The sequence below is a fragment of the Microcaecilia unicolor genome, chromosome 1 (genome assembly GCF_901765095.1).
Source record: "Microcaecilia unicolor chromosome 1, aMicUni1.1, whole genome shotgun sequence".
Taxonomy (NCBI): Eukaryota; Metazoa; Chordata; class Amphibia; order Gymnophiona; family Siphonopidae; genus Microcaecilia; species Microcaecilia unicolor.
In genome coordinates, this window is record NC_044031.1 from 556,736,900 (window position 1) to 556,750,760 (window position 13,861).

The 13,861-nt window shown below is 43.7% G+C and overlaps 1 protein-coding gene across 36 annotated transcripts in view; it reads left to right on the plus strand.

Annotated features, from left to right (window-relative positions):
- The window catches only part of RIMS2 (regulating synaptic membrane exocytosis 2), a 1,685,778-nt gene that overhangs the window by 1,220,192 nt on the left and 451,725 nt on the right, over window positions 1–13,861 (plus strand). For all 36 annotated transcript variants that reach the window (XM_030217702.1, XM_030217600.1, XM_030217677.1 and 33 more), the window contains one exon: window positions 9,467–9,529. In XM_030217702.1, the coding sequence (XP_030073562.1) occupies window positions 9,467–9,529 (63 nt within the window). The remainder of the gene's footprint in view (window positions 1–9,466; window positions 9,530–13,861) is intronic.

The following is a 13,861-nucleotide window of genomic DNA, read 5'->3' on the forward strand; positions in this document are numbered from 1 at the left end:
TAATGCAAGAACTGAACCTCCTTGATACCTGGAGGGTACTCCACCCGGATGAATGCAATTTTACTTTTTTCTCTCAGGTCCACAAGGTGCAGGCGAGACTGGATTGCATATTAATCTCCCAACCTTTCTTATCATTAGCTAGGGAGGCAAATATAGAGGACGGGGTGGTCTCTGACCACAGTATGGTATGGGTGGTGATGGGTTTTTCCCCTAGGAGACAACCAGGAGGATGGAGGATGAACCCCTCCCTTTATTTAGACGAGGAATTTAAGAGTTTCTTAGGAGAAGAGTGGAAGCATTATTTAGAGGAAAATGATCCAGACGAGGTGGATCCTGTGGTTTATTGGGAGGCAGGGAAGGCGGTTGTAAGAGGTAAGATAATTGAATATAGCTCTAGGAAGCGAAAGGAACAAGAGCGGGAATTGCTGGCTTTGGCATGGCAACTGCACTCCACAAGGGCATTATTGGTGAGGGGTGGCCCAGAGCAGGTGCGGCGACAATACATGGATATCAGGCACAAGATTTTATTTATTTTTATTTTTGTTACATTTGTACCCCACGCTTTCCCACTCATGGCAGGCTCAATGCGTCTTACATGGGGCAATGGAGGGTTAAGTGACTTGCCCAGAGTCACAAGGAGCTGCCTGTGCTGGGAATCAAACTCAGTTCCTCAGGACCAAAGTCCACCACCCTAACCACTAGGCCACTCCTCCACTCTCAATATACTACTAAATCAGAGAGCCCTAAGGGACATACAATTATACAAATACCAATTACACAAATGGGGGAACAAAGCGGGATAGCTTCTATCTACATTGATTCGCGCTAGAGCCCCAAAGCAGGTGATTACTAAAATTAGAAATCAAGAAGGTGCATTATTAAACAAAGACAAGGCTATACAGGAGGCCTTTGTGGATTTTTATAGCACTTTATATGACAAAGGGAGAACAGGGAGAGATTTTTTGGAGGGCTGGAGTTTCCAAGCCTAACCCAGGCCCAAGTACAACAATTGAATGCCCCAGTCACCAGGAAAGAGATACAGCAAGCCCTGAAGTGTTTAATTGGCAAAAGCCCGGGGACCGGACAGGCTAGGCCCGGAATACTATAAGATACTAGGAAGTAACATAGTAGGCCCATTTCAGATGCTCTGTCAGGCGCTGTGCACTAGAGGACAGGACATTGGTAGGATGGCGCATGCCACTATTGTGATTCTTCCCAAGCTGGGCAGGGATAAAGAATTGCTGGGATCATATAGGCCCATATCCTTGCTGAATCAAGATCTTAAGCTGTTCGCCAATATCATGGCCTCCAGGCTAGGCAAAGTGCTGCCTGGGTTAGTACACGCTGATCAAACTGGGTTTGTGCCTGGGAGATTGTAAACCCCAGGGGTCTGTCATGTGCTGAGGACCCTCTTGTGGCTCCTGTCCAGCTTCCCCTGTTCTCAGTCAGGGTTCGCTCGCATTCTGCATTGGGAAACAACCCGGCAACAAGGCTCCTCTGTGGCTCCTGTAAATCTGGTCTCTAAGTTTGGGGCTCCTCTTTCACTTGGGGTGACCTCTTCATTAACACCCGTTCGTGGACCTGCCTCCCCGCTGTATCCCCTGGTAACAGGCCACCTTACCGGTTCCTCTGATGGGCCCCCTGGTTACCCTTCTTTGGAATATAACTCGGGTTTCTCAGCTTTCAGCTATATGCAAATTCACTCCACACCAGATGCAAATTAACAATAACTCTTTATTAGCACTGGGTTCCTGGGTGTGGACACAGTTTCTAGCATATCATTCAACTTTCAATAATACAGTTTCATTTCTACCCCAAAATGTATCCCAGGACAGCACCTTCTTGGTTTGTAGAGGGATCCTTTTGTCTCACTTCCAGGAATCTCCTCCTTTCCTGCATATCATTCAACTTCCAATAATACACAGTTTCATTTCTACCAAAAGGCCTACCAGGTCAGTACCCTCTGGGCTTTTAGAGGGATCCTTCTCTCCCATCTTCCAGGAATCTCCTCCAACTGGCTTCAGGTCCCCATCTACTTTCTATAGCTCCTCAGGAGGTGCTGTTTATATAGGGCTGCTAATAGCCCACCACACCCTTTCTGGGCTCCTCCTCCTAGTTCTGGAAGAGTCCAGAGCCTTCTGTGTGCCTTTTCTCTTACAGGGGAATCCTCTGCTACAGGTACTCCCTGGTCCCCATGTTCAGGCCTTGGCTGGAGCTTCCTCTAGGAACCATACCAAGCATTTTCCATGCTTTCTGTAGGAGAGCGCCCTCTGGCGGCCTCCTCAGGGTAGGAAAGTCCTGTGTTTATCACAAGATATGCATCAACGAATATCCTCAGCACAATAAGCGCAATACAAGCAAAAGGAAATTTGCCAGGGGACGCTATCATTGCTAGTTTGGATGCTGAAAAGGCATTTGATTCTCCTATGGGAGAATTTTTCACTGGTATACGGGCGCTTTATACGTGCCCCACAGCACAAATTCTGGTGAACGGACAGCTCACTCCCTCATTCACACTGCAGAGGGTGACGAGACAGGGGACGAGACAGGGATGCCCGTTGTCGCCAATGTTGTTTGTCCTTTCCCTGGAGCCACTGGCATGTAAAATTCATCAATCCAGTTCAGTACAGGATATACGGGTGGGTCAACAGGTGTATAAAATAAACCTCTTCGCTGATGATATGTTGATATTTTTGGATGACGCCTCTCACAATATAGCCCCACTAGTGGCCCTTATCCAACAATTTGGCTCTTTCTCTGGGTTGAAGATTAACTTCAAGAAGTCAGAGGCGATGACATTGTCTTCCGCATGCCTGTGCAGGTCCTTGACAACCTTTCCCCTGGCGTGGTATATGGGCCCCCTGAAATATCTGGGAGTATACTTACACTTGGACCCTGTGGTTATGTATAAGAAAAATGTGTAGGAAAGAATTGAGGGAGTCCGCGCTCTGTTTCACAGATGGAGGGACCTGCCTATTTCTTTCCTAGGACGGGTTGCCCTGGTCAAGATGGTTCTTCTTCCTAAGATCTTATACCCCCTACAAATGATGCCCCTATGGGTCTCTAGAAAAGATGAGGGGACATACAGGGGAGCGGTGTCCTCCTTTATTTGGTCAGCACAGAGAGCACGAATAGGGGTGGCTAAACTAGAGCAGCCTAGGGCAAAAGGGGGTGTCAACCTACCAGACTTACGATTATACAACGTGGCGGCTCTGCTTCGCTGGCTACATGAGATACATACAGGGGCAGCTTGCTACTCTCCTGGGTACATATGGTTCCAGGAGGCATACCCATACACTGTTTTTAATGCCCTTCACGCTAGGGGAATGGGCTCCACACTGACACGTTATTGAGGCCATTGCGCAGGGCATGGGAGTGGGGGAGCGAGGGGAGCCTCACCATTCTTGGAAGCCGTGTGTAATCCAGATTTTCCTGCAGGACAGGGGTTTTCGGTTTGGGATAAATGGAGGAAAGGGGGCTTTAGATATGTGGGTCAGTTTTTAGAGCTCAGAGGGGGCGGCCTACCGTCATTTCAGCAATGTCAGGCTGAGTGGCATCTCCCTGATAATTTGCTGTTCTCATACTACCAACTTAGGCATTACATTACGTCTACCCTGAAATTTAGAGACAGTGTCCTAACTGGATCAGATTACCCAACTGGATCAGATGTTCATGCAGATGCCGGGCTCCTCTAATAAGCTGTCAGGGTGGTACAGGTTGGGGAAGGAACAGCGAGCTTCCCTGAACTTGGATAAGCTAGCGCTGCAGTGGAGCGAGAGCATGGGGGAGCCCTTTGGCAGGCGAGACATGGCCCGTTGCTTTGAGTTAGCTTTCAGGATCACACCAAATGAGAGATTGCATGAAACCCAATTTAAGATCCTGCATGATGTTTATATCTCACAACACAGAGGGATGTTGTTTGGTCTTTGGGACAATGACAAGTGTGATAAATGTGAAGTGGGTAGGGGTTCCACGGTGCATCACTTTCTAGAATGCACTAAACTTCAATCTTTCTGGGCGGGTGTCATCTTGGTCCTAGAGGGAATAGTGGGCGTAACTTGTGAATGGACGTATGGGACCCTATTGTTGGGCCTAGATTCTAGCTTAACTTCCCAGGAGTTGGATGAACAACAACAGCGCTTTATACTACTGTCCTTATTGTTGGCGCAAAAAACAGTACTCCATTATTGGGTGGGGAAGGACCCTCCAGTGTTGGCTGAGTGGAAGGCCAGTATGAAACAAATGGCAACTTGGGAATTGATGAGCATGCGCATCACTGGGGGGAAGGTTGCCGGTAGGGGACGGTACAAGGATCTCTGGAAATCAACACAGGCTCTCCTGGACAGACTATCCTGTGATAACATATCTGGGAAGGGCACGGAATAATAGTTAGCAAGGAATTAGAGGAGGGGAGGGAGGGAGGGGGGACCTTGGTGGGAGAAAACAGAAAAATAAGAATGGTACACGAGAAACTACTGTTGTACGGATGACAAACATGTGTTCTTTCATTATAAACATTGTGATTTATGGTTTGCGTGTTAATTGATCAGTTCCATATTTTAAACGTTGATTTGTTATCATTGTGAAGTGCACCATTCCTTAATAAAGATATTTTTAAAAAAATGAGTCCCTCCCCTTATTTTTAGCTGTCAAGGCGATCTCCCATTTGCCTTAACTCTCTTTTTGCACTGGGTTTGGCCTCTTCGGTCTAACAGCAGTGAGAGGAGTTAGGATTGGCTAGGTGAGGGCAGGTTGTGAAAGTTTAGTTTTACTTCCCTTCAGTGATTTGGTACATGATTACCATCTTCTCCAGACTCATTATTATGTGTATCTTCAGTTAGCTCTTTTTGTTGAAGGGAAGGGGGATGAAATATGAAGCAATACTTGGAAGTTGAAGCCAACAGTTAACAGAATGGACTATTACAGTTACAAACACAATGTAAGGCCTTCTGGGGGGGGGGGGGGGGGGGGGGAGGTCAGATTGTCATTGAAGCATTTTGGTAGGATTTGGTAGTAGTCTTCAATAGACTGCCAAGTTTTAAGAGCTTCTAATAGTCTGTTTTATTTTTACTTTTTATTTATAAGTATGACAACAGCAAAAAGTAATATTCAAGAAAGTTCTTGTACAGAAAGCTGAAGTCGTAAAATGAAATTAGGTAACAATTATACTATCCCTTAAATAAAGGAAACAAAATCAGCTAAAGTCCCCCATAAAGAAAGATCCAATACTAAAATAAGAGGGATTAAAGAAAGAAATATTACTAATTAGAAATTTACAGATTGCATACAATGATACAAGAGCACATAACATTAGTGCCACCAGTTTTCTCTTAAGTTGATATTACACCTGAATGTCTTTTAGATATCAAAAACTCAGTCAAATGGGAGGGTTCTCGAAAATATACTTGTTAGACTGGTATTGTATAATATATTTATCAAAAATTACTTAGTGTTACTTTCAAATATCCCTTGGAAGGTTTAAAAATCTTTAATTACCCTCCTAATTGTATTTTTTATTGTTTCTAGTTGAAATCTTATTATTGATACATCTCTTGTACAAGTCATTTGAGTAGTCTGAATCTGGTCAATTGTGTGTACATACTTTTCAGCTGTTTGAGCCAAGAGTCCAAGGGGTTCATTTTCAAAGCACTTAGACTTACAAAGTTCAATAGGTTACTATGAAACTTCCTAAGTCTAAGTGCTTTGAAAATACGTCTCCAACTATGCTATTTTAAGATCTGATCTCTTCCAGTACTCTGTCCTTCTATTCTAAATCACTGATCACTGGTAGCAGGGTTTTGGCCAAATCAGAAATTGAATGCCAAATAATGTCCAAAGTCATGTCTTTCATTTTATTCAGAAGAAAAATTAGTAAATTACAGGCTACATCAGTCACCCTTATCTCCACAACACTTTTGTCATCAGTAGAACCTCGAGAAAAATCTATAAATTCTCCTCTAGTCACATCTTTTATGACAATGGGCACAGCTGCAGATCCTTGCTACTGCCCAAACTCTGGCTCCACAGACTCTCCTGCTCTCGCAAGCATTGAGTACTGCACCAAATGAACCAGGGATCTTGCCACTTTAGGTTGTGGAGGAGGCAGCCTACTGTCCAGGCTCAGGGATGTCTCTAACCCAGGGGAACAAAACACGCCGCATCCCATGGCAGTCGACCCAGCTTAATTTGTGTGTCATTTCAAGCTACAAAATTATCAACTGGGCCAGCAACCAGTGGACCATTGCATAGGGAGAGTTACATTGACTGGATGCCTTTTTGCTTCCCCATGTTGCAGAAAAATCTTTTTTTCTCCTCAGCTAAAGAGCTTACAGTGATCATCAGCACAACCTTGTGGCCATCTTGGATCCCTCCTCTTTAAGGATCTGTTGTTTTTGTTGAACACTATCTTCTTTAGATGAAAAATCATATACAACAAATTCAATCATCTGAGAGTTTAAAAAAATAATAATAAAAGGCACTTATGCGGTTGTCCCTTCAACCAACTGTGTAAGTGCTTTGAATATCAGCCCACTAAACATGAGTTTCTATCCTTTGCACTACAGTTTGAAAATTCACTTACAATGTTTTTCCTCCGTTTTACTGTTCAGATGTACTCTGAATTATTTTGTTTGCTTTGCCTTACTGAGAACTGTCTTATGCCTGCTAATGTAGCAGTGCAAAAATTTGCTACTTAAACACCTGTTACTGAATTTGTTTAGCTAGTTGCTAAATACACATGGGAGTAATGTTATAAATACATGTGTAAAATGCCTTATATAAAATTACCTTCTATAGGTCTAATCTTCACAGTGCAAGGCTAACAATCAAAACATTTGTGCAAAAACCCTTCATTTATTATTACAATTAATTGCTTCAAGATCTATTTAAGCACAACTCCTCTTCCTTAGTAATGAAGATCTTAGCTGCATCATATAAAACATCATACATCGTAAGAGGATCTTGATAAAGAAACCCTTTGGAGTGGCGAAAATCAAGTGGGTTACCAGCTTGAACCCACTACCACTTTTACCCATAAAAGAATGTGCAATGACCAGAGAGCATGTACAGTTATAGAGCTTGGATATAGGTATGTTTGGGGTCAGATAATGAGTCACAATTTGCACATCTGTTATAAAATACACTTATTTGCACATATTGTACACTAGTAAAAAAGGCCCGTTTCGGTGAGCAATGAAACGGGCACTAGCAAGGTATTTGATTTCTGCAATGATAGTGTTGAAAGAGGTTTATTTTATAATTGTGTTGTGTTGGTAATGAATATTTGACATTTTTGTGTTATGTGCCAAATCATTTTTTATTTTTTGTTTTGTTGTACTGTTGGTTGTTTTGTTATTGTGTTTGTAGGATGTAGTGTCTTGTGAGGGTTTGAGTGGGGTGTGTTTGCTTGGTTTTTTTTTGGTGGGGGGGGGGGTTGTGCTGGCAAAGTTGGAGGAAGTGTTTTTTAACTGAGAGGGTTTTGCAGGTGGGTTTGGATTTGGATCTGAGTGTGTGTGATATAGTGAGAGAGAGTGAGTGAGTGTGAATGTTGTGCATCAGCGTATGTGTGGGTTTTTTTTTAGTGGGTTTTGTGTTGGAGGTTGTAGTTTGTGTGTGTGTGAGAGAGAGAGAGTGTGTCTGTGTTTGTTTCACTGTGTGTGTGTGTGTGTGTGTGTGTGATAGAGGGTTGGGTGGTCAGGGTGTTTGTGGGGGAATGTGTTTGTTTCTGTGGTAGTTTGTGTGTGTTTATGTCTGTCAATGACAGGGGGGGTGGTTCATGGGTTGGTGAAATGTGAGGGTGGTTGGGGGGGTCAGCATCTTGTGAGGGTTTGAGTGGGTTGTGTTTGTGTTCCGGCAGTGCTGTTCTCTTTTTGTGGTGTTGGCGGTTTTTTTTTTTTTGTGACGTTGTCTCGCGCTGCTGTGCTGTGATTGGGCACAGTCGTTTGTGACGCGTCTGGAGTTTCGATACGTCATTATGTCAGCCGATGCATACTTTGAGCACGAATGCTTCAAGTTTTTTGTCCTCGCTGCCAGTGGCCTGCCAGCTTCAGAACGTTGGTAGGTGGGTTTTATTATATAGGATGTGAACAATTAATTACACCTGCTCTCCATGGCTTCATTTTAGCCACAATTTCTGCAACATTTTGTGGGGTATATAAAGATATGCAAGTGCTGATTTATCTTTATAAAATAAGCCACAAATAGGTTTCCTTCTTGCCCTCTCAACTAAGGATAACTGTTATAAAATTACCCTTATAACGGGTGATTCTGTAATGAACAATCTACATTTAGGTGGCAAAAACAAACATAAATACTGATATTCTAGTCAGTTATGCATGTAAGTGACAATATTCTAGCTATGTACTATTTTGTAAGTATGCATCAATCTTCAACAGAGTGTACTTTGCACTTGGACATTCGCATGGGTGGAGTATGGGCAAGGTGCACAATTACACATTATCTACTTGTTCCTTTCTCAGTCTAAGTACAAGTATTTACACCAACTCTATGGTTGGTGTAAATGGTTGTGCCTAAAATATTATGCGTGTGTGTGGTATTTTTACACTAGTATTCCGTAAAGGCAAGTGGGCATTTTCTTTTCTTTATAGAACGGACTTCAATTAGGTGCATTCTTTTGTCTAAAAATAGGTGCCCCCTTTATAACATAACTCATGGGGGTCCTTTTGCTAAGGTGCGCTGAAACGTGGGCTGCACTAGTGTAAGCGTGTGTTTTGGGCACGAGCAGATCCATTTTTCAGCGCGCCTGTAAAAAAGGCCTTTTTTAATTTTTCCCAAAAATGCACGTGCGGCAAAATAAAAATTGGTGTGCATCCATTTTGGGTCTGAGACTTTACCGCCACCCATTCACTTAGTAGTAAGGTCTCACACGGTTACCGTGCGGTAATCATCTACACACATAGAGTGATGATTACTGCCCAGTTTCCGCCATGCGCCAGAAAATACAAATTATTTTCCGGTGCATGTAGCAGACGCATGTAAAAAACAAAAGTACCACCAGAGCCACACGGTAGCCAGGTGGTAACTCCGAATTGACGCACGTTGAGCACGCATAGGCATCTATGTGGCTAAGTAAAAGGGCCCCATAATGTTGCTTTCAGCAGGTGATGACATAATCTTAATGTGCTTTAGAAATGTACAATTCAATAAACATAGTAAATCTTTTAATGCTGCATATTGCATGATTACAGCACAAACCCTTTCACAATAAGGCACCAATTAAGGCATTTGTGAACTATCATGCTAACCTCACTTCATCCTAACTTTAAATTGTGACCCCTGTCTAAAGAAACTAGTTGTGAATTTACTGCTCTACTAACTTTGTAATGGCTTACCTTCTCCTGTGATGGTGGTCTAATTTTATGGCTTTCTAATGCTTTGGCTTAGCTCATAGCTGTTATGTTCACTATGTAAAATTATTTACCCTTAATAACAAGGTTTCCTTTTACAGGATCGAAGAGAATCAGCGATAGTGAAGTTTCAGACTGTGATGATGGAATTGGAGTAATCTCAGGTATGGCTGTTTACATTTCAGTAATTTTCATTAAGAATAATAAGACATTTTTATTTTCAGGTTAAAAAAACTCTAATTCCATGTACCTGGAGTCTATAACACATTAAGACAAAAATTCCATTAAGCAGGCACACTGATGCAGCACAGGGAGCACCTGTTCTATAATGTAACTTGTAATTAGCACGCCTAAACTTTTTGCACCCACAGTTAACACCAGCGATAGACCTGATGTAACCGTAGGCAGCTAAATGCAGCAAGGGCACACGTAACTTACAGTATTCTGTGAGCTACACATGTAAGAGGAGATGCTCTGAACATGCTTCTCCCATGTGTACACTTCTCTTGTACTTACATGCTATTATACTTATGCACACCCTTATAGAATTGGGCTTAGGGCGTTTACACTTCTAAGTGCTGTTTCTCACTGCCTTTACGTACACAATGGGTGTATAAATGCAGATGCATATTTATAGAATTGCCCTTCACACAGAAACAAATATGGAAAGATAAACATTTTTTATGAAGTGCACTTGAATTGTAATATGATGGCCACATTAAGGATGAACACTGAATCATAGACATTAATGTAATCACCCCCCCCCAAATCTAAAAAAAAAAATTTTTCACTAGAACTTGTATTTCTCCATCAGGGAATGTAAAAATAGAGCCATTTATCTCACTAAGCCCTTGTGCTGGCAGCACAAAAGTCCTTATAAGTTATGGTTAAAGAACATCATGGAGTCAATAAAGAGTAGTTGCTGCTAGCATGCTTCAGATGTGGTTCTGTTAATGCATTATCTCCAACAGTGGACAAAGCTTCTTAGGAAGGTGTGGCGGTGTGGCTAGCGGACCGACTGGGAGCCCCACAGACAATGTCAGAGTACAGTGTAAGTCGAAAGGAAACTTTATTGTTGAACAGGCAAATAGAATAGCAGTCTGTTTCCGTCACAGACTCAGGGCTTACCATGGCAACAATCACAATAATGGCTTCTCCTCTCTTCAGCAGTCCTATCTTGTCAGGCTTCTGCAGCATAGTTCAAGTCACTTATGCATAAATCCAGGCCTGAGTCTAGTTATGACACTCAGATCTGGGTCTTCTGTTCCTTAACGTGTAACCCCTGGGTGGTCCCTCTTTACCCCCAGGTGGAAACCTTTAAAGTAGAGCCAGTCTTTACTTCCCTGGGTCTCCCCCCACAGCCCAGCCAATACCTTCGGAGGATTCCTTCACTCCCTGTCCTTCTCCAGGAGACCTCTGTACTTGGGGTCTTGCTTGAGGAGACTTCTTCTCTCTGCATATCTCTAATCCACTCTGCTCCAGGGCATTTATCACCTGAGCCCCACCCCTCTGACTCAACTACTGATGTGGCATGTTAGCATCATCTGCTGTAAAGTGGCTTAACTGCAGCATCAGTGAAGGAGTGTTCTCAGGGCACCTTCCACTATACAACTCAATCCCTCACAGAAGGATTTATTTTAAACTTCTAGAAGAACATTCTTTTTATAACTCACATGATGCTTACTGTCCAAGCATGGGTGTATCATCGTAAGACCTGCCCATGTGAATGAAATGTTTTTAAGAAGTATGTTGGAATACACCAATGCATCCATGTGATAAACTTGTTTTTCTTCCTAAAAAAAAAGGTGGGGAGAGAGAAAGAAAGTATATATTATTCAAACTCATCCATCATTATTGTTCAAGAAATTACAAAAGTAAAACATAAGAAGCCATTTGATGGCATAGTTGGAGCAGTTGCAATAAAATATTCTTGCTGAAAAATCATAATAAAAAAGTTGCATGACACCATACGTAAAAGAGCTCAGGTTTTGAAATATAACCACAGATATAACAAAGAACTCTGAATTTTACTCACACCTTTTTCTTAATCTCGTTTCCCATCTAGTCCTGCCTAATTGTGCTCTCACCTATCCACCCTTAATTATTTATTTGTCCTTCAGATAGTCTGAATCCCTGGTTACTTACTGCACGTGTATTAATTTGCTTCTTGAAGTTATTGTAATTTGTGTTATATTCTGTACATTATTATGTTTTATTCACTTTATTGTTTGTTTGTAAGCCACACTGAACTTGAGTGTATTCTGGGGTAATTTGGGGTATAAATGGCATGAATAAATAAATAAAATAAAATATACATGTGTTATAATACATGGGCAATAGACTTTCCAAGCTGATATGCAGTTTGATCTTCTTTTCTTTCCTTTTTTTGGTCATTAATTATGTTGTTTCTCTAATAGTCATGTCAAAGAATTTCACATGCTTCCCTTTCAGACAGGTGACAGGTGTTTCTCATTAATGCTGTACTCTTCAGTTTTATTTTTGGGTTCTAGAAGTCATCTAAAATGTGTGTTGTGAGACTGACAGGCTTATTTTCGAAAGAGAAGGGCGCCCATCTTTTGACACAAATCTGAAGATGGGCGTCCTTCTCACAGGGTCGCCCAAATCGGCATAAGTGGAAGCCGATTTTGGGCGTCCTCAACTGCTTTCCGTCGCGGGGATGACCAAAGTTCACGGGGGCGTGTCAAGCATAGCGAAGGCGGGACTGGGGCGTGCTTAACACATGGGCGTCCTCAGTCGATAATGGAAAAAAGAAGGGCATCCCTGACGAACACTTGGACGACTTTACTTGGTCCATTTTTTAATGACCAAGCCACAAAAATGTGCCCTAAGTGACCAGATGACCACTGGAGGGAATCGGGGATGACCTCCACTTATTCCCCCAGTGGTCACTAACCCCCTCCAACCCTAAAAACAAAATTTTTAAATATTTTTTCTAGCCTCTATGCCAGCCTCAAATATCATAAACAGCTCCATGACAGCAGTATGCAGGTCCCTGGAGCAGTTTTAGTGGGTACTGCAGTGCACTTCAGGCAGGCGGACCAGGCCCACCCCCCCTACCTATTACACTTGTGGTGGTAAATGTGAGCCCTCCAAAACCCACCACAAACCCACTGTACCCACATGTAGGTGCCCCCCTTCATCCCTAAGGGCTATGGTAGTGGTGTACAGTTGTGGGGAGTGGGTTTGGGGGGCTCAGCACACAAGGTAAGGGAGCTATGCACCTGGGAGCTTTTTCTGAAGTCCACTGCAGTGTCCCCTAAGTTGCCCGGTTGGTGTCCTGGCATGTGAGGGGACCAGTGCACTACGAATGCCGGCTCCTCCCACGATCAAATGTCTTGGATTTGGTTGTTTCTGAGATGGTCGTCCTCGGTTTCCATTATCGCCGAAAATCGGGGACGACCATCTCTAAGGTCGACCTAAATGTTGAGATTTGGGCGTCCTCGACCATATTATCAAAACGAAAGATGGATGCCCATCTTGTTTTGATAATACAGGTTTCCCTGCCCCTTCGCAGGGACGTCCTGTGAGGACGTCGTCAGGCATAGGCACCGACTTCGTAGGTGCTGTGGGTGCTCGAGCACCCCCAATATTTTACGGACCGGAAGTTCTCTCCCAGCCCAGCCAGAATTTTAAAACTACTACTACCCTCCGAGTTCCAAGGCCACCCCTCCCTCCGAGTTCCAAGGCCACCCCTCCCTCCGAGTCCGAGTTCCAAGGCCCCCCTCCCTTCGTCCATCTGAATTTTAAAAGCCCTCTTCTTACCTCGCGTCAGTGAAAAGCGTGCACTGTAGGCTCATCGGCGCTTCAGCCTTCCCTTCTGTCTTTCGGCTCTGGTCCCGCCCTCATTTCCTGTTTCCGCAAGGGTGGGACCAGAGCCGAGAGACAGAAGGGGGAAGGCTGAAGCGCCGTCGAGCCTGCAGTGCATGTTTTTCACTGACACGAGGTAAGAGGGCTTTTAAAATTCGGACGGACTGAGGGAGGGGGTCCTTGGAACTCGAAGGGAGGGAGAGAAAGAGAGAGAGGGAGGGAGGGGGGGCCTTGTAACTCGAAGGGAGGGGGCCTGGAACTCAAAGGGAGAGAGGGAGGGCAGGCGGGCCCCTGGAACTGGGAGGGCGGGCGGGAGGGACTGGAACGCGGAGGGAGGGAGAGGGGGGGCTGGAACGCACCCCCAATCATTTTGAAAAGTTGGCTCCTATGTCCTCAAGAAAACTTGGGCGCCCCGTTCGATTATGCCCCTATGAATGTATCACATCTATACCAATGTTACCAGACAGGAGACCACAACTCACTAAGCTGTTCCTGTGTGCTCTGTCTCCATCATTAAACTTGGACAAGTGTTCCAACAAGTAGAAGGAATGAGTCAGAATCCACCTATATGCAAAGAAGGGAACAACAGAATTTCCAAAGGAAGATAAAAAGCTCTTCAAACATTCCTCTGACTGATGACTGCAAGATAAAAGAACTTGAATAGGAAG